This window comes from Heptranchias perlo, chromosome 6, assembly GCF_035084215.1.
Source record: "Heptranchias perlo isolate sHepPer1 chromosome 6, sHepPer1.hap1, whole genome shotgun sequence".
Classification (NCBI taxonomy): Eukaryota; Metazoa; Chordata; class Chondrichthyes; order Hexanchiformes; family Hexanchidae; genus Heptranchias; species Heptranchias perlo.
In genome coordinates, this window is record NC_090330.1 from 60,856,305 (window position 1) to 60,878,163 (window position 21,859).

A 21,859-nucleotide genomic window follows, 5' to 3' on the forward strand; every position below is an offset into this window, starting at 1 on the left:
GGTGAACATGACACCCCCTCACACTGCCCTGCGTAGCCTACTTCATTAAATCACTCCTCACACCCGCTTAAGGCTCAATGTTAAGTTACCTTCACTTTCTGTGCACTTCTTCACCCCCCCCAATTTGTGCACCCACCTCTCCCACTCAACCTAATCCTGATGCAATGTGATCAATCTGTCTGATCGTCACCCTCTGATGCATCTGCTTCATTGTCATCCTGACCCAAAGCAATGCATCCATTGAGTGACCACATCACCCTCACTCACTCACTTGTCTGAACTTTCGCCCCTTGTAGGAGAAGAGAGCACAAAATGCCTGGGAGAGGGCGAGGACTGGAGGGGGGGTCTCCACAAATAGTGGCCCTCACACAGGCAGAAGAGGAGGCCTTGGAGATAAGTCGTACAGTGTAGTGCCTGGTTGTCGGGGCTGCCGAGACTGGCACCCCGCAAACGTCTGGTGACAGAACTTTAACATTCCTCACACACAATGTGGATTGATGTTATCAATGAATGATTTGTCACACACCTCAGTATGCTCATCGCAACATTACTTCTGCAATGATTATTAATATTGCTGTATGCTCTCTTCCAGGGCTGTTAAGGAGTGAAGACGTGGATAAGGGTGATTCCTCAGAGCAGCTCCCTGCCTTTGAGGGTGCACTGTCACATTTTCATGAGCCATCCACCAGCGCAGCTACTCACACCTCTGTGGGTCCTATTAGAGAGGCCGTTGGGTTGTCATCTGCTGAATCAACACACACAAGTGAGCCCAAGCAGACACTGGTGGCGGGGCAGCGGTGGAGAGTCCGCGTCAGTGGGCGTACTCATCTCCAAGCTCTGCTCAGCTTGGCACAGATGCTGAACCCTGGGGGCCATTCTTGAAAAGGAGAATGATAGAGGTACAGGAGCAATTTTGTGAGGGAGTAGAAATAGTGCCACGCACACTCTCCACAATAGCGGAGAGGCTGGAGGAGTCCAATTCCATCGCTAGTGGATTGATGGTGCAGTGCAGCAATGTCTGCGATGGAGAGAATGACAGCCTCCATTGAGCTTCAACCACGGCTCAAAAATGAGTCCGTTCCAGCGCTGGCAACGACGGTGTGGACTCAGGGTGAACAACATTCTGCTGCCTTAAACTAGCACTGGCCTTCCAAGGCATCACACATGTCCTCCAAACTGTTCTCCAGCAGAGTGGTAGGAGTAATGTGGCTTTGGTCCTGGAGAAGGATAATGGCAAAAGGGGATATGGAAATGGGGACTCTGCTCAAAGCGCTCCCATGTCTCACCCGTTGACCCCCCCCATCAAACTGGTACCCACAATGCTGCCTCCTCTCCAGATGGCCGACTTGGCTGTGGTGACTTTGCAGATCCCCCTATGAGAATCTTTCAAATATGAGTGACTCCTTGGCATGACGAGCTGCCATGTGAGATGCTGCTCTGCCGATGGTTTGCCCATTGTTGTCCTCCTCATCCTCATCCTCCTCCTCCTCATGCTCCTCATCTTCTTCTTCAATGTTGATGGCAAGTGTGGCTGCTTCTGGAACACATGGGACCTCATTCACCGGTAACCCCCTCTGTTGAGCAATGTTGTGCAGGACGAACACACGACTATTACTCTACACACCCTCGCTGTGAGTACTGAAGGGCTCCCCCAGATAGATGCAGGCAACTGAAGCGCATCTTCAGCATTCCTATGACTTGTTCTATGACAGACCTGGTGGTGCTGTGACTGTCGTTGTAATGCTTCTGTGCCTTGCTGGTGGGGTTCCTCACAGGTGTCATGAGCCACTTGGGGGTGGAGGGCGGTGGAAACCCACTGCCCTCTCAGTCTGGCTGATGTCGTCGATGGGGAAATTGACGTAGTCGGATGCACTGGCAAACAAGCCATCTCTGACCTGTCCTATACACTTATGGGCGGACGACTGAAAGATCCTGGTGATGTCACCGGTGGCACCCTGGAGGCAAAGAAGTTGAGGTCAGTTTTGACTTTAACTGCGACAGGCAATGTATAGCCACCAGGCCCAGTCTGGAGCAGCTCTGCATGAAGAAGCCTGCAGATAGCTGCGACCATCTACCGACTCAATCTGAGCCTGCGTGGGCGCTGCTCCTCAGAGAGGTCCAGGAAGCTCTGCCTTTGCCTGTACACCCTCTCACGAGGGTAGTGTCTCCTGCGATTTCGGGCCCTCCGTTATTCCCCTCTCTGCTCTTCTGCAGGTCCTTGTGGCGCACCTCTGTCTTGTGGAGCTGCAAATCCCAGAACTGCACACCATGCCTGGCGCGGATGATGTGCCTCCTCCTTAGATGTAGTGCTGACTGAATAAATCCATGGCGCCCCCCTCCATGCTGATGGTGTCAGTTTGAGGGGGTCCAAAATGCGGGCAAATATGTCTGAACAGAAGAATTCTGAGTCTGAGCAAAGAAATCTGAGTCTAAACACTAAGATCTCCCAGCCAAATGTTTGTCTGAGAGAACTGCTTACCCTGCTGCAAAGACTCACCTTTACTTGTCAATCACTGGTTTAAATGTCCAAATGGCTGCCGGCTGCAACTCCCCTCCGTTTCCTTGGCGTGTTTCAGAGGCCACGGGAGACACATTCAGGCAGTTAACATAATTTCTCTGCTTCATAACTCACAAATTTAATTGATTTAAGTACTTCAACGAAGTTAATGGCCCCTTTAAATGTCATCCCAACAGTTTTAATTGCCAGCGGGACTTCTGGGTTTCCGAAGCGGTGCGCACCTAGATGCGTCTGGGTGAAACAGATTTTTCAGCACATTGGAGCTGGGACAAACTTCTAAAATTTTTACTGGATGTAACCCCCCCTCCCCCCACTGCCCCCAACCCACCCGTTCTTCGAGGTTAAAATCATGCCCCTGGTATCATTCTGGTGATATTGCACTGTAACTCCTCCAAGGCCAATGTGTCCATTCTGAGGTTCGGTGCCCAAAATTGAACAGTGTACTCCAGATGGAGTCTGACCAGGGCTCTGTAGAATGGAAACATCACTTCCTCACTTTCGAATTCCAACCCCCTTGAGATAAAGGCTAACATTAGGAAGGAACACAGGAACAGAAGTAGGCCATTCAGCCCATCAAGCCGGCTCCTCCATTCAATCAGATCATGGCTGATCTGTACCTCAACTCCATTTACGTGCCTTAGCTCCATGTCCCTTGATACCCTCACCTAATAAAAATCTATCGATCTCAGTCTTGAATGATCCAATTGTCCAGCATCCACATCATTTTGGGGGAGAGAACTCCAGATTTCAACTACCCTTTGTGTGAACAAGTGCTTCCTGATTTCCCTCCTGAATGGCATAGCTCTAATTTGAAGATTATGTCCCTTCATTCTTGATTCTCCCATCAGAGGAAATTGTTTCTCTATATCTACCCTATCGAATCTTATTAACATTTTGAACACCTCGATCAGATCACCGTACAATCTTCTATAATCAAGGGAATACAAGCCAAGTTTATGCAACCTGTCCTCATAAGTTAACCCTCTAAGTCCTGGTATCATTCTGGTGAATCTGCGCTCCACTCCCTCCAACGCCAATACATCCTTCCGGAGGTGCAGTGCCCAAAACTGAACACAGTACTCCAGATGGGGTCTGACCAAGGCTCAATACAACAAGTGCAGAATAACTTCCTTCCCTTTGTATTCCAACCCCCTTGAGATAAAGGCCAACATTCCATTAGGCTTTTTGATTGCTTTTTGTTCCTGACTACTAGCTTTAAATGATTTGTGTACTTGGACTCCCAAATCTCTTTGTTCCTCTACAGTACCTAGTTTCTTGCTATTTAGAAAATATTCTGTTTTTTCTCTCTTAGATCCAAAGTGGATGACTTCACTCTTCCCACATCGAACTCCACCTGCCCACTCGCTTACTTATATTACCACACTAAAAGAGACAGTTTCAAAAATCTAACTCACAGTAGCAGCCGCTCAGGTGTGGCAGCCTCTTGCTTGTGACAGTTCCCTGTCTGAATCCGAACAATATTTCCACAGGCATACGAGTCAATGAGCCAGAAATTGCTCATCAGTGGTGAATTGAAGGAGCAAGTTCCAGCGTATGCACACGCGCACTAAAACACAGAAATCGTGCTCCTAGTGGTCCGCTGGTGATTTGACAGTTTCGAATTAAAGGGCCATCACAAGCCGCAATCAGAGAAATCACTGAAAAATCGCAAATTTGCTCATCTGCCCAGCTGGAAAGTAACTAATTACGCCATCAAACAGGTATGCTTAAAAATACCAGGTCTAAGCTAAGTTTTAAAAGTGCGGATGGTCTTAATGACTGCCAAACAACTAAAAATTAAACTTTAAAAATGTGGAGTCTCATATTATACCTTATTTTAATAGTTTTTGGTCATTAAAAAAATTTAAAATTAAATTTAAATTTTTTTTTTCCCTTCTGTCTCTTTTTAATTTAATTCAATTATTTCTTTGGCTTTTTATAAAAAAAATAACATTTTTATTTACAATGACATCCAGAATACTAACTTTAAATGAATGAAGTCTGCTTGCCTGCCTGAGCAATGCACCCTGAATCTGTGGGTGTGACTTCTCTTCCTAACAGATTTTGTGAGTGTGTCTTCTGTTCTCACAGACTGTTCCATGCGCGTCAACTCACTCTGCTCAGAGGCTGAGTTGATAGCACACAATTTTTTTAAAGTTCAAAATCAAGCAATTCGAAACCACAGACACGCAGTAAGTATTTACTTTTATTTAATTTGCAGGAGCTGCGGTGAGCGCTGCCATGCTGCAGTGCGCGATTTCTGGCCCAACTAACTTTCCAGTGATTTACAGTCAGTGCCCACTAGTTCCGTTAGCTGGTTTGCAATTTTTGTTGCTGGAATTTTAATGCAACTGCAACCTTTACTTTCCAGGTAGGCCTACAACTTTAATGGAAAAGTGTTTGCAAACAAAGCCGCTTGGTGACTTGGCTAATTTTCATCCCTGTATTTTGGTGTGAACGGATCTGTAGTGAGCGCAAAACTTATTGCCCCATTCCCTTTATTGTTCCAGCCGCCACTGTTTTGATTGGGGCTTTCAAATAGACAGCCAAGGCACCTGCCGGAAACAGGCAGGACCCTCATTATACAATCCAAATTGGAGTCCTATGATACCATTAGGATCCCAATGCACTTTTCAAGTACCAATGGGCAAAACCTGTGCTGTGCATGCTCCACTTAGTAGTTCTGGATGTAGAGCAGTCCTTAAAGGGACATAGAAATACAGAAAACTTACAACACGGAAATTGGCTCCATTGGTCCGTGCCTGCTTTTATTCCATACGTGAGCAAAGAGTTCTAATCACATTTACCCACCCTGTTCCCAAATCCCTTCACCCCCTTTTCCTTCATCCACCTATCCAATCTAATCCTGAATGTTGACATAGTTTCTGCCTCAATCACTATCCCAGAAAGTGAGTTCCATAGCCTCATCACTCTCTGTGCAAAGATGTTTCTCCTGCCCTCTGTTCCAAATCTCTTACATTTAAACTAGTATCTATGGCCCCTCGTACTTGACTCCTCAACTACTGGTAAAGGTCAGCTTCTCTCTACCCTGTCCCATCCTTTTATAGTTTTAAACATTTCCATCATATTGCCCCATAATCTGCATTGTTCAAACAAAAAAATACCCAACTATTCAAATCTTTCTTCATATTTGTATTTCCTCATACCACGCAGCATCCTAGTGAATCTGCGTTGTATCCTCTCTAGTGCCTCAATATCTTTCCTGTAGCGTGGAGCCCAATATTGCACACTGAGGTCTTACAATGGTTTTATATAGGGTCATCATTACTTCTTGAGATAAAACCTAGAATTCTATTAGCTATTTTTCTACAGCATTATCAACCTGAGATGCAGCCTTTATTGTCAGTGAACCTTTACCTTCATGAATCCCTGCTCTTCAACAGCACTGAGTCTACTTCCATTCAGAGTGTAATTACTGCTTTTTTTTTACTAAATGCATCACCTTACACTTAATGACAATGAATTCTATCTGCCACTTTTTAGCCCACCCTCCCCATCATATCAATATTCATTTGCAGTTTCCTTTGGTTTTTAAGAATTAACTATTTCTCCTATTGCGGTATATCTGCATATTTCTACACCACTCATTCTAGGCCTGTATCCAAATCATTGATATACACAGTGAACAGAACTGAGCCCTGAGGGTCATTGCTACCTACTTTCAACCTCTCTGAAAAACTGCCCTTAACTTCTATTCTCTGTTTTCTCCCTTCTAACCAATTTTTAATCCAGTTTGTTATCCTACCCTATTTCTCTTACTCTTTTCTAATAATCTCTCATGTGGTACCTTGTCAAAGGCATGCCTAAAATCCATGCACACAACAAAGTCATTTCCCATGGTGCTGTTTTTCTTAAGGAAATTAATACTGCATGTGAATCCTCTGGCTATTGGGGGTTCTTCTTAGAGAGAATTTATAGCACAGAAACAGGCCATTCGGATACACAGCATAGAATTTCATATACTTTACGAGAATTAGGAACAAAAATGAAAGTGTTGATTGGATAATGAAGGAACTGAACTGTTGACCTTATTTTTAGAAACTATCATACGCATACTCTTCTGGAATGTAAAACTGAAAGAAATTAAGTTAGGAGTGGCGAGTGAAGATGACTTAGCTGACAAATCAATTAACCAGACTCCTCTCTGTGAGTTTTAAGGCTAGCAGGTGAAGTATGTTAGTATAGCTGAGCCTGAAAAATGTAAACCACTCTACATGCAGAGTCTTCTGAACCTACCAAAGCTGGATTTTAAAGTTAGGGCTTTGAAATGAAAGAACAACATCCTGTTCAAAACACTTTCCTAATCCTACCTCCGCATGTCAACTTCAATCGACTACAATATAAACTAACACAGCTATCAGGGTCGTCCTCTTATCATCCATTGCTTTGTACTATGTACCCAATATACCAAATAGAACACATAAAGATAATATAGTGGAGTGTGCATTCAACATAAATCCAACTTGATACATGACAAATGTAAAACATTTGCATTGTTAATTGGGCAGTTAAAGTGATGAGCAGAATTCAGCCATTGAATGTTGTTCTCCAATCTACCATTTGAAGGGGTACTGGCAAGCCATCTTAAAAAAGATGGTGGTCTAATTGGGTAGGAGTAAAGGTTTAGATATTGCAGGAAACTAAGCTGCAACTATAATGGTCACAAATAAAACAAAAATAATTATCTGTGGCTTTGTGACCATGCTAATTTCAGCCTGTTTACCTGCAGTATCCATACTTTTTATCCTACCTGAACAGACATTCTTATTTATTGTGAGTCCAAATATGCTCCTTGAATACTCTGGAAAAGGAAAGAATAGACTTGGGACTACTTCTACTGGTGACTGTTAGAGAGCTGAGTGTCTGTAAATAACTTTTTTTTAAATGGTATACTTACAATGTCTTTTGTCCCTCTAGCAGGTTGAAGTGCATTGGAGAAATTCGAAACATATATAGTACAGATTTAAACTATAAGCCAATAGTCCATACAGTAAAAACAATTATATGCAGTAGTCACCAATTAATTAAGACTTTTGAGTTCATGAGCTCGTTGCAGGGATAATTCACCTAATCCACATTGCCAGCAAGCAATCCATGCTCTAAGAGAGTGTGGGTCAGAGATAGCGTTATAACATTGTATCCCTCATTTTCTGACCTACGCTCCATGTGAGCCTGGCTCCTCACTGGGATTATTAGTCCTTATATATATAAAAAAAACTCATGGTTCAACTACATTCTGATTTCCTCTTTCTATAAAGGGCGTATCTGTCCTGTAACATTGTATTAAATCCTGCAACTGTAAATCTGTTATACAATTTCCAAGTTGTTATTTAGGAACCTTATAACTTATTTTTAAAGCTTGAAAAATTCCAATATGGCTTGGTGTGATTTTTGAATTGGACATTGTTGAGATCGTTCTACCAGTAATTACAATGCCAATGTGACTGCTGTCAATCTCCAAGGAACATGTTATTTTCTGTTTCTAAATTTTTGTGAGGGTATGAAATCCTTTTATTTTGTTCCCAGTTTTCACTGGTTGACATGGGTCACATATCACTTGTGGGGGTAATAACAGGCAGCCAGGAGACCTTTTTCAAGATTTCCGTTACTGTTGTTCTCAGTCAGGCATCAGAGAGCAACCCAGTGATGGCACACCCTTTAATTTTTCTCTCCTTCTTGTGTGAGGTCCCTTGGCTTTCAACAAATGTGTCTCACAGCAGCACAGCTGGTCCCTGATAATGTGGGGGGATCAAAACAAGACCTATGCCCAATCCACCTCCATTTCCTTGATAATGTATGTTGGTGTTTCAACATGCTATGCTACTAGGCCGAGTGCAAATCTGCCTTTAAATATGCATTCTTAGGATTTGATACTTAACAGCAATTCGGCAAGTACAAAAAACTTACCATAATGTGCAATGAAGATAGGAGGGGCGGTTTTAACTGTTGATATAGAAAACAAATTGATTGGGCAAAAGGGTTGTGCAGTGAGTTGCATTGCACTATTAGGGTTTCAATCTAGTTTAGGACTGATGGAGTGACTATTTCCCCTCTCTGTCTTTCTCTCTGTTGGTTGTAAGGTCCAAAATGAGGTGAATTTTGGCAGTCTGACCTCAAGTTTTTAGAGGACATATATTCATAGCCTAAAACTGCTCATAATTGGATGTAATTGGCCTTAAGCTAAAACTTTGATTTGCAGGGATCACAAAGATACCTGGTATGGGAAACCAAAATAGCACTTTGGTGGTAGGGGATTAAGACACATTGTTAAGGTGAAGTATAGACAGCTTTTATTTTGCATCTGGCCATACTTTACCTCACCTAAGAGTGCTTGATGCTGACAGTGGGTTCCAAAGAGTGTTCCATTATCCAGCAATTACCTCCATCACCTTGATAACCATAACATTTACCACAAAGGAAAAAAAACAGTGTAGTGTGCACTATGTTGTCTAATGATTGGAACTTTATCATTTAAACTCATACTGTTACCTGGTACAGATTTGGCCCATTTAACAACAGATACAAGTTGCCTCTCGCATAGCCTGTTCAGGCTGGTTAGCAGATAGTTAGGCGAGTCTGGTTGACTGTTATCATAACCTGCATAAACAACTTCTGGTTCAATTATCTGTAAAATGGAAATGAGTGACGGCGCGAACTGGACCCCTCGAGCTGAATGTAATGTGATCTTTGGAGTAACAACTGGACTGACACTAGATAGTGTCATTTCAGACTGTAGAGCAGATGGATTGTTTCCGATGTTCTTTAGTTTACTGAATTTCCTTAGTTTTCGGGCTGAAAAACAAAAGATAATCGCCTGTTCAACCACTGAACTTTTGACATAATATCTATCATTGTTCAGTTTACAGACTTATACTTCACAATTATCCAAATCAACGTCTACATTTGTTGGACTTTGTTTGATCTCACTTTTATTAGCTGCCTCGGTTTCCAAATTCAGTTTCCTTTGAATCTACAAATGAATAAGCTGTTGTCTCTTAAACGTAATGGTAAATCACATTTTATGTGAAGATCTATAATGAGAAATAAAATGTGATGTTGCCAGGCATCAGCACTTTGACTCTGACGAGGCAAAAGCCATGTGAGACTATGTGGCTGAGATCAAAGGCAATTATATTACAAGAAGTAAGCTTCATATAACTTTACTTAAAGTGAAAGAAAACGTGGGGGAGCGCTTTCAATTTCAAATACGTTTCCTATCTAGGCAATGCTTAAAAAAGGAAATTTAAATATCTCTTACCTTTTAGGAGAAGTCCTTATTTTCATTTCAATTTTTCAGACCCTGATTCTGGGTCTCCCCTCTCTGCAGGGAGCCACTCTGACGATGTCAGCTATGGGAGTGGCAGTGACTGCCTTCATAGAGAACCCTATACATCAGCATCCAGACCAGTTTTGATGCCAGTTGGGAAGCAGATGAGCTGAGAAAAGTCAGTGACAGCTGGGTAAACAGGCGCACCCAGCTGCTATTGTCTTTTTCAGGCTCGAATGTCTCTCGATAACTGCCTGAAAACTTTCCACCATTACAAAAACTTTGAGGTAAATTTGATAAAAATAACAAAAGGGAATGTATTAGCTGACGAGTGCAGTAAGTCAGGAGAGGAGAAAAAAACAGCATGTTGCCGTCAGGGAGAAAAACCCTCTGATGCCTGGCAATATTATCTGTCAAACTTGCATGTAACATACAGTTTGCATATGTGTCATCCAGTTTTGCCATGTCGGTAAAGGTTTTTGCATATAATGCACACTGATTTCTAAAGGTAGATTTGACGAATTCACACTCCAGGCACAGAGTTTTGCGTGCCAGAAGAGTGATTTGGTAAATTCTACCCGATAATGCGCATCAATGTGTTAGCTCTACTTTCGGTCTAAAATAGAGAATATTTTATACTGAAATCACTTTTGGTACTGCATTCACAGGTTATTTTCACATTCAGTCACTGATAGTGCGCACCAGGAATCTGGGCTCATTTCTCAATGCATGTTAGAGAGGAAAAATGATGGGTATAGCTTTGCGCAGTCCTGATATACAAGACAAAAAAAAAATCTGTACCTATTTTTAATGAGCTCTTATTTGCCGCGAAAGAAAAACATGGACTTCTACAACTGTTTTTGTTTAGAATTATTTATTAATCCAGGGGCCGACTCTGTTTTTGGTCAAAAAAATTTAGCCAAACGCTTGTTTTGCAATCATTGTACCGAAATCCTAGCGAAGCACGCAATATCCCTAAATGCCGAAAGTGAGAAGTATGATATCATTAGTAGCAAAGATCTTTTTGCACTTCTGAAAAGCTTGAGAATCTAGCTGCGGAGCACACGATTGCTGGTTAAAAATAGCTAAATGGTAGTAGCGCAAAGCCAGTTTTAATGAAGAGGATCTGCAAATGCTGGTAGACGCCATGATGAAGTGACGCAACCACATTTTTTTCCGCGGGGGAGGCCAAACCCCCAAGCTTTCAAAGTAGGCACAATGCATGGCAGTTTTTCAGCACTGTCTTCACGACTCAGAGGACGACCTGGCAGGAGGTCTGGAAGAAGGTGGACAAAGTTAAGGCATGAATATTGTTGTAAAGTAGGAGCACAAGACATACCTGCACATGAAGGAAAGTTGTAGTTGTAAAAGGTATATGCAAAAATGCTTCATTGACACAGATGTTAGCAAGAATATAGCAAATAAGGTATTAGAAGGAAAAACAGCAGAGTCATGCAAATTACATTATTTCATGCTGGGAAAGTGATTGTACTGCAGGAAGGAATTTCCCTGGGCCAAATCATTGCTTCTCAATCCCCAGTGCGCCTATGTAAAATGGCAACAAGTGGTGGAACCCAGATCTGTAGGTACTGAAGATACTGGCAGAGCCGCAAACATATTGAGGTCGGCTAATTTTGCATGTCAGGACTTGGCTAAAAATGACTGAAAACAATTTACTCATTTAACTTTTAAATTCTCGATCATGATTGTGTTGCCATTTTGAGTCTGATGCAAATGGCAACATGACACTGGGGACGTTGTCGTGCTGTTCAGTGCCAAGTCAGCCAAATCTGGACTTTTACCCCCATCCCCCCCAAATCCTTCGACCGTAGCTCTGCCCCTGCTGAAGGCCAGCTCATTTCAGCTGAGATAGTAGTGGGAACAGTATAATTGGCCTCAGCACCACTCCCGCCTGTGTTGTGGAGGGGAAAGTTGGTCAGGATTCCCACTCCAGATTGTTTTCCAGCGATGCCTGTTGGAAGTGCATGCGTGTGGATATCAGGAAAGAACAGGATTGGGTGCAACTGAAGCCACCTTCAGTTGAATATTCTGCTGCACTCAATGTCAAGGTTCACACATGAATAAGGCTCATTAAAGCACCTATGGAACCATACCCCAGTAAGGTCGTAACCAAGAGAGAACAGAAGGAAGGGCAATTGGCAAAGAAAAAAAAAATTCAAATTAATACAATTAAAATACTGCTCTTCTGAGGACAATAAAAGATATTTCACACAAACCTGTGTGAATCTTTTAATAACTGCAGAAGGTAAGGAAGCACCTTGGGTATGGATGTGTTCCTAATGGATTGATAGGAAAATTCCTGTATTGTTGTGACCAGGGACCCAGAAAAATGGAATTGTGAAACATGAAAGGCCGGCCTTCTTTGGAGGTGTTTATCTGTAGATGACTGCTTCAGGTAGGAATAAAGCTGTGTATGGGACAAGGACCACAGTGCATCTAGTCAAGGCCAAAATGTTGTAAATGAACAGGATCATTCACGCTATGCCAACCATTTTCCACTTAGCTCCCCCTATGGAGTTTGAGAAAGTGGAGGTGCTCAGATAAGACAGCATGATGGAGAAACTGCTAACGGGGTCAAAAAGAAATTGGTCGAACAGGCTCACAGAAAGGGGACTCACTCAGAAAATATACTGGAAGAGATCCAAAAATGAAATTAGAAAACAAAACCTTCCCATATACTGAATCAGATGACCTACAGAAAGCAGGGGAGTATTCTGTACTAATATAAAATGGGTATGGGATTCTAGTAATGGCTCAGTGAGTAAATGCACCACATGGTTCCAGGTTCAATCTCTGCTCTGTGCTGAGTTAGCATGGGCTGTGATACAGACATTACAGTGCATAGAGTTGGCAGAGGAGACAACTCTGCCTCGTATGTTAGGCTGAGTCACAAGATCAATTAATTGCAGGAGAGAAAAAGTGAAACACCCAGTGAGAAAGCTATTTAGATCTGCATTATATAGGTATCGCTGCGCTATGATAATGTGATATAAATACAACTGTACTGCGATGGTATGAACTAGGAGAGTACAGTAGCATTGTACATCACAGGAATCATACAGTATTCAGAGGAGGATCAATTCTTTGTGTATAAATAAATAAACAGCTCATGTTTCTGTCTGCCAATTCTAGCTCGACCTATTATTTGAACCTTGATCTAACCTAGCCTCACTTTGTAAGGTACTCAGAGAGGCACTGTGCTAACAAAGGGTAAATTCATGGCAATAAATTGAACGTCTAGCTCTTTTCCAGATGAGACTATTCAACAAGAAACAAAGAACCGTACATAATCTTCATCTCGATTTGCAAGGCCAGTACATTTCTAGAGTGTGTGTCTGATTAGGTTCAAGGCTGCATTGGAGCAAAAGCCATTGGCGACTGATCGTCAAGACACCTTTTTAAGGTTGTACAGCTTCCAGACTGCAGAGGGACATATTGCAGTAAAGGATATAAATCTCTGAGTCGGAATGAGCATCTGATATTACTAAGGAATACTCGCTCTAAAGAAACATAGGTGTCCCTAGTGAGGCTAGGGAACTCACCAAATAGCACATTAAAGTAAACTATTCAGTATAGCAAGGTTTATACTGATTCCATGCATGTGAAGCACTTGTAGAGAGAATCAATAAGACTTCTGCTAACGATCTTTAAAACTCTTGAACATAATTTAACCAAGACACTGATTACTGGAAAGGCCGGAACCCAAGATCATAAACAAAAGAAACTCTGTAGTGGCAGAACAATATTTAAATAGGCTTTGTGACATATGAGGAGGCAATGAATTACTGTAATGCAGTAAGCTGCAGGAAACACTGATAATAATGTGGACTCAGGTCATTAATTCAGTGCTACGTAAAATCTTGTGCCAGCAAACTTTCTATATTGGAATAAAAAACAATTTCAAAATACTCCACAATAAGAATCAGGGAATTTTCAGTGCAGAAGGAGGCTATTCGGCCCATCGTGCTTGTGCTGGTGCTAACTTCAATTTGGAGATATCTACTGTAATTCTATTTCACCACTCTTCCCCCATACTCATCTATATTTTTCTGCTCTTGATGTGTCTCATTCCCTTTTAACTGATTGACTCGACTTCAATAGCCACTTATAATGCATTCCATGTTTATACTTTATACTTCCAGTACTAATCCTAAATTAGTACTTATTATTGATGCACCAACTAGTTAAACTATTCTATCACCATTTACCCTCTCAAATCCTTTCAAATTGTTGAACACTTTGACTAAATTTCCCTTAATCTCAGTGAAAATAGCATGGGGGTGGGAGGAGGAGGAAATGATTCCTATCGCACTTGTTATTTGAGTGCAAAATGGACTTTGGGGGGACCAATTTCTGGCACAATCTCCAGCGTCCAATCAACCCTGGAGTGCACCAACTGCCGATTTTGTAGCCGATGATGTTGAGTGTCTAGGGCACCCACCTAAAACTGGCAGTAAGCTCCTTGAATATGCTAAGCACAGGCCTAATGCCTGTTTCAGGACTACAATGTCCAATTGGGTAAAAACTGGGTGGAGGATGCACCGTGTATGCTGTGCTCAGTTTTTTCAGGTCTACGGCAGCCTAATCAGCGGTGTTTAAAGGCCCTTGAAGGGACCGCTGGAGGCTGCAGAAGAACAGGTAAGATTTTCAGGTTTTACATAGCTTAATGTGGGTGTTCGTCAGGTTCTACTGAGTGGAGATTTCATGGCGGACTCTCCACTCAGTAAGCAGTTAAAATTGTATTTGTGTCCTATTGACATCAGTGGAGCCTGATTTACATTTATTCAAGAGGCATCTGCCTGAGTCAGACGGGTACTCCAACCACCCAAGAAAACAGCGGAGTTGAAATGGATGCAGGGTGGGAAAAGAGTGGAAAGTCCAACACTTCGATTTTAATGCCTTGTCCGCCCGGTTTCTGCCAGGTGGAGGGAGTTAAAATTTCCCCTTAAGTCTCTATTAAAGGCAAAGATCTTCATCTGAATTTCCCCGTAATCCAAATGATAGCTAGTTGAATTGTCTTGGAATTGTCTTGAATTGTTTTGATGATTATGCATGTACCAGCCATCTGAGCATAGGAACACAAGAAACCATGAAACAAGAGAAAAAACCTTTCCGCCTATCAATCTGATTCCTCACACAGATCATGTACAACCTACCCTGGTCTCTACCCAGATATTGACGGGAAGGTAGTGATGGTGCCGGGGCGGCCAAAAAATCCGGCAAGAGTGGGGACGCGGCTGTCCTGCCAAATTTAATGCCAGGACCTCATTGTCATTTTTTTCTTCCGTTTCCCGTCCAGCAGCTGACCAAATGGACAGTCTGGCTGGCTGCCTGGCGGGAAAACTAACGGCAGGAATCCGTAGCTGGGGACCCTTGGGGACGGTTCCCGGCAATCAGGAGGGGAAAGATCTACATTCGGGACTTGTGGAGGGGGGGGCGCGGAGGGGGAGGGGAGGTCAATTGTGACATAGAGAGCAAGGCCATCGGGGCTTGTTGGGGGGGGGCGGTGGGGGGTGGAGGAGAGGTTGGCGATCGGAGCAGGGATGAGAGAGAAGCTGCGATCAGTAGAGGGGAGGCCGAAGGCTTCTTTGAGAGTCGGGGGGAGTACTCCTGGGCCACAATAAGTACTGCAAAAGGCATTTACCTTGTTGAAAAAAAAGCTGGCAGTTCTCGCCTCCCTTTCACTGCCAGGTTTCCCGACTTCTGGGAAACCCGGCAGCAACTGTAAAATTTAAATCAGGCTCCCAAATGCACTGTAGGAGCCCAATTTAAATATGTTAATGAGGTGTCCTGCCTCTCCACAGCGGGACACTCGGATGCCTTGAAATCCACCGGCATAAAAACAGCAATGGGCGTGTGCACGGCGGCTTGGGGCACGTTCTGCATGTTTTCATTTTTAACATCGTGGGGCAGGGTTAATATCGAGACCATAGTTACTGCTAAACTATAAGAATATTTGTTTTATTCACACACTGTAACCTACAACCAACAGAAAGTCAAATCATCCAATGAAAAATTTGATGGAATTATGCAAATTAAATGACCTAATAACCAGAAATGAACCATTTGACTTTTGTTGATGATTTTTTTTTGTTTTCTTTGGCAGTAAATCAAGAAATATGGCATGGAAAAGCACAAATGTGCTACATTTCAGAGGAAAATAAGCCCATTTTTTGGAAAATAATTTTATTAATGAAAAAGAGGATATTGTAAATTTCCCCAGCAAATTACTTACAATTGCTGGACATTGACTTGCCTTATAGACAAAAAGAAAATTCCAGAAAGTAGCTGGGATGCCAAGGAAGGTGGAAAACTTGACTTTAAAAGAATGGCGATTTAAAAAATGATCATTAATACAGGGTTCAGTATGGAATTTAGAAGATTAAGGGGTGATTTGATCAAAGTTTTCAAGATATTAAGGGGAACTGATAGGGTAGATAGAGAGAAATTATTTCCGCTGGTTGGGGAATCTAGGACTAGGGGACATGGCGTAAAAATTAGAGCCAGGACTTTCGGGACTGAAGTTAAGAAACACTTCTACACGCAAAAGATGGTAGAAGTTTGGAACGCTCTTCCCCAAACGGCAGTTGATGCTAGCTCAATTGTTAATTTTAAATCTGAGATTGATAGATTTTTGTTAACCAAAGGTATTAAGGGATATGGGGCTAAGCCGGGTATATGGAGTTAGGTCACAGATCAGCCATGATCTCATTGAATGGCGGAACAGGTTTGAGGGGCTAAATGGCCTACTCCTGTTCCTATATGAGGGGTAATTTTCTGACTCTGTGTTCCCAGTGGGCATGCTCACTCACTGACAATACTACAATACTTATCAGTCATTTGGGATTGTGCTGTGCTTGACTTTCCCATTATTTTAGTTGGAACATTGTGCGCAGCCCATGCCCAAATTTCTGAAATGCACTCCTGTTGAGTGAGGCTCCCTGCTAGAAAGTGTGAAGTTGGAAAATGATTCCTGTGCTGCCAAAGAAAAATCTGACCGATGTTTTTTGTGAGAGGAAACCATATCCACTTCTTGCCTCACATCTTGAAACTTCCGGAATCACAAAGCATCATGAATTTTGGATTCTGTTCAAGCTACCTTGCACCAATTACAAGGGCACATTACAATCGCTTGAATTACTGTACACAAACTGAATAGGTGTGGAAAAGTGGATTGCTTATATTATCAGCCTACTGACTACACTGTCCCAGCGAGCAGAGATGAGAGTTTGTGTGTCTGAATACTGGGCTGACATCCAGCAGGGTATGTGCCTGATGGGAATGGAGTGCCTCCCCACTTCCCCCATCGTAGCCCTGGTGAGCAGACCGTAACTCCGGCCTCTGAACACTGAGTTGACATCCAGAGGGATACACATTTCCGATGGGAGTCTGGCCAGTTCTGCTGGTAGGGAATTGTGAGTAAGGCTAACGGCCTGTCCACATAAAAAGGGACTTTGTTACGGAAACAGCTGCTGGATGTAAAGCACTGGAAGAAACGGGCTGGAAGAGAAGAAGAAGAAGACTGACTACATCAATTTATGATCAGTTATCCTCTTCTTGGATTTTTCTGGTCAGAGCTTCCTGGAGTCTGTGACAACCAGCCTTACAGGATTATTGAAGCAGTGATTGATGTGGCCCTCAGAGGCTGATCCTGCTCTTAAAGTTGCAGATAAAGTAGTTTTTATTGAATTGACATCATGACATGATCATGTTAAGGTATTTTAACCAATTTTATCTCTGTAAGTGCCGCCAATTACCATCCGAGCAGTATTACTGCAAATTCCAATGACTGACCATCTGTGGTAAGTTAAGGCCCCTCATCAGTGCACAGCTGCAACGTGTAGTGTTTAGTCCCTACACAACAGAAAATGAGGCACTTCTATCCATATTGGAATTAACAGTGGTAGAAATGGTTGGAAAATAATGTACTATGCATGCAAAAGTAGGAGGACTAGACTCATGGAGAATGAGGTTGCACTGAGTGTGGAGGAGGCTTTGGAGGCAGTTGAATACAATCTCCAGGAATTAAAAAATAGGACCTGGCTGTTGATCAGGAAACATTTCAATCACAACAGCAAAATCAAGAAAGAGAAGATTGTGTTTAACTGCCAGGACAGAAAGCACTTACTGTAGAAACCCAGCAACTGAAGGGACTCTTGGGGACAGAGAAAAAGGTGAACTAACTCTTCAGCCTTGAATATTTCATGGGTCAACAGCAGCTGAAATGTAGGACCGATCCAATCCATTCCTTTGATATCTTTAAGAATGTCCAAATCTGAAAGTGGGCAGCTATTTATAGAACATGTTAAGAGTAATGATATTGATAATGTGTTGTATGTCATACAGTTTTGACTTAATATGTAGATGGACATATTGCTGTTAATGCTGTCACAAAGCTACTTTATTATATTAACATAATGCGCTCCTCATCTCCATAGATTAGCCAGGACCATCTGGAATTCAAGAACATGGCCGACAATATCCAATAGATAGATAAATAGATTGCAGGAGGATCCAGATCCAGAGGGGGAATGGGCTCGTGTTTGGCAAATGTCTTTTTATATAGACAAGTGTATCATGGTGAATTTGGGCTGGGGTAATTCCAAGCATGAATACACCATGCAGAGCTGCACACTCAAGACTGCTGAGTAGGAGAAGGACTTGGGGGTTATAGTACATAAGTTTAATTCAAGAATATTTGCATATGCAAAGGGACTATTGCCTGCTTCAGGCGTGGGTAAAGGATGCTTATATTTTTTTTCTTTTCCAATATGCAGGGCAGCGCACTTCCGGCCAGAAATGTGCGCACGCTTTCTGCCCGCCATATTGGGGGCTTAGTAAGCCAGTTAGTGCCTGGAAAATGGGCACTGCGTGGCTGAATTTATAGGCCAATATATTTTTCAATGCCAGAGAAATCACTTCCTACTGATTGAAAAGATCCAATAGCCATAAAATTCATGGCTTCTAAGAATTTCACATTCACAAACATAACAACTATGACTCACTAATCATCCCTTTAAATCAGTTTTCAGCAATGAACATACTTATGATAATGCACGAACCTCTGTATCCACTCTGATAGATCTAGGAATACCATGTGGAAAATTATTCAGCCTTTCCTTAGAACACAAAATAAGTGCAAGTTGTTGCTGTTGATTGCATCTTTCTTCCTGTCTAAGAAGGTGAAGGCTGCTACAGTCAATGTGACTGTCATGCCATTAGCTCTAATATTTCCACTGTTTAATGTACTGGTGTACATTGAAGCCTAGTTCAAGCAGGACTTAGATCTCTAGCAGATGATATGAAATTGATGTAAAATTACTAGCAGTTTGGATACCATGCTCTAATTTTAGAATGAATGAGATCAGTAGTAAAGTTAACTATTATTTATATACTATGTAAAATGTGAAACTTTATTCATCCAAATTCCTCAGTGACCTAAGCCACAAAGACCAGAAGGTCCCAGGTTTGATTCCCAGTCCATGAATTACCTGATCTCAAGTAGGACAGCAGTTTGAGCAACAACAACAACAACTTGCATTTATATAACACCTTTAACGTAGTAAAACGTCCCAAGGCACGTTATCAAACAAAATTTGACACTGAGCCACATATGGAGATATAAGGACAGGTGACCAAAACCTTGGTCAGAGAGGTAGGTTTTAAGGAGCGTCTTAAAGGAGAGAGAGGTAGGAAGGCGGAGAGATTTAGGGAGGGAATTCCAGAGCTTAGGGCCTAGGCAGCTGAAGGCATGGCCACCAATGGTGGAGCGATGAAAATTGGGGATGCACAAGAGGCCAGTATTGGAGGAGTGCAGAGATTTTGGAGTGTTGCAGGACTGGAGGAGGTTACAGAGATAGGGAGGGGCAAGGCCATGTTGGGATTTGTAAACAAGGATGAGAATTTTAAAATTGAGGCGTTGCCGGACCGGGAGCCAATGTAGATCAGTGAGGACAGGGGTGATGGGTGAACGGGACTAGATGCGAGTTAGGATACAGGCAGTAGATTTTTTTAATGAGCTCAAATTTACAGAGGGTGCAAGGTGGGACGCTGGTCAGGAGAGCATTGGAATAGTCAAGTCTAGAAGTAACAAAGGCATGGATGAGGGCTTTAGCAGCAGATGAGCTGAGGCAGGGGTGGAGGCGGATAATGTTATGGAAGATGATCCCCTCTTAATATCTTTTAATGTCTGCATAGTGCAGGGAGATGTGTGTATGTATACTTGTATTTCTGTAAGGTGACAGAGTATTGTAAAAGGACCTTCTTTGACATAGGATGAGCTTGAATGGGTTAAATTGCCTTTTCTCGACTGCTGGTTCAACATTGGCTGGAGTGAGGAAGTCTCAGTGCCCTCGGGTTAGAAGCAGGAAAAAGATCAGCTATGACTCCATTCCTAATTACTATCTAATGATCCATGCTGGAAATTATACATGTGTAGATGCTGGAAGAAAACAGGATAGGGCCAGGGGTTGTGCCCTTTGTGGAAAAATAGCCTTACAAAGCTCACTTTCTAGGTTCACAAAAGTAGATTGGCCATTTGGGTGAGGTACTGGAGGGGTGCCAATGGCTTTGGTCTTGTATCCTAGAATGAGTCAATAACTTCAGGAGCGGAGGAGAGAAAGTTGGAAACTGTCTAGTTTGTTTTTCCCTATTGCCGGAATTGTTACGTTTCGAAATAAAATAAGAAAAAATGTAAAATATATGCTGGGAGGTGATTTGGGTACATATGGTAGACTCTTATACTATAGGTCCTCATTCTCATTTCCTTATATCAATATAGAAATGGCTTGCCTTGTGTCATAATTTAACAAATATAGTTGTAATGAGTAGAATTTCTTTTAGTTTGCACTGACTTTTTAAGTAAACTTGACAATAAAGAGTGGTCATTGTGGGCTGTGTTGAAAATGATAGATTGTTTTCAAATCTGAAAATCTCTGTTACAGTGAATTACACTGAATGTTAATGACTCCATATAATTATATAAATCACAGCAGATTTATATTTAGTTGAAAACATATGGCATATTTATGACTACATATTAGTCAAACACATAGGAGTTATTACACTCTCCTTCAAAAGGTGTCTATTGTGCAAGTGTTTAGTAGACATTAAAATGAGGAAAATGACAGCTTGGATTATTTTAATTTTCAGATTTTCCCTTAATAGTTGACTGACTGTGCCTTAGTCATGTGCTGATTCATGGAATAAATCAATGTAGAAAATGAAGAGTAGTGGTAATTATTCATAAAGTAGTATGATAGTAAAATGAATCACACCACCATATGAGGTAAATGTGGGGTAATATCTTCACACACAGGTCAGTTCCTGCCATGAGTATTATTTGTACACATTAAAGTGTATGTTTTAGCTTTCTCTTGTGCTCATATTTGATGCTTTGAAACTGATGTTGGAAGCAGATATTTTGCGTGGAATGTTCTCTTCAGATGTTATCAAGTTTCACTGTGGTGACATCATGAATAGAGGCAACGTACTGTGAGCAGCCCCTTTAAAGTCCCACTTTGATGCCTGTGAGGACAGGATAGTTCAGATAAAGAGATGATCCTATGTCAAAGAAGGTACTTTTACAATACTCTGTCACCTTACAGAAATACAAGTATACATACACACATCTCCCTGCACTATACAGACATTAAAAGATATTAAGAGGGGATCATCATGTTTTTGCCTCTAAGTTGTTAACTCTTTGAATAAACTTTACACTTTGGTTACTACAACTTGACTTTTTGGCAGGAATTTTAACTCCCCCTGCCTGGTTTCTGCCATTAAAATGGGGCAGTTAAAATGGAACGTGAGATGTACCCTCTGGCCTCCCGCCCCGATCCCACCAACTTCAATTGTAAATTGCAGGCACCAAGCACACCACACAGCCAATGGAGTCTTGTCTAATTATGCAGATTGGGACCCGACTGCCGCTTTAACATTGGTTGGAGTGAGAAAGCAGCATTCACGCCAGGCTGAAGCAGGCTGGAAGCTGATCACTGAGAAAAGAGGACTCAAGCTAAATTTATTTC

General features: G+C 42.2%; 1 protein-coding gene across 2 annotated transcripts in view; it reads right to left on the reverse strand.

Moving 5' to 3' along the window:
• The window catches only part of LOC137323031 (progesterone receptor-like), a 268,780-nt gene that overhangs the window by 68,323 nt on the left and 178,598 nt on the right, over nt 1-21,859 (reverse strand). Inside the window, exon 5 of one of the 2 annotated variants that reach the window (XM_067986389.1) lies at nt 9,029-9,331. The exons of the other annotated variant lie outside the window; for it this stretch is intronic. Within the exon in view, the coding sequence (XP_067842490.1) occupies nt 9,029-9,331 (303 nt within the window). The remainder of the gene's footprint in view (nt 1-9,028; nt 9,332-21,859) is intronic. 2 annotated transcript variants of the gene reach the window in all.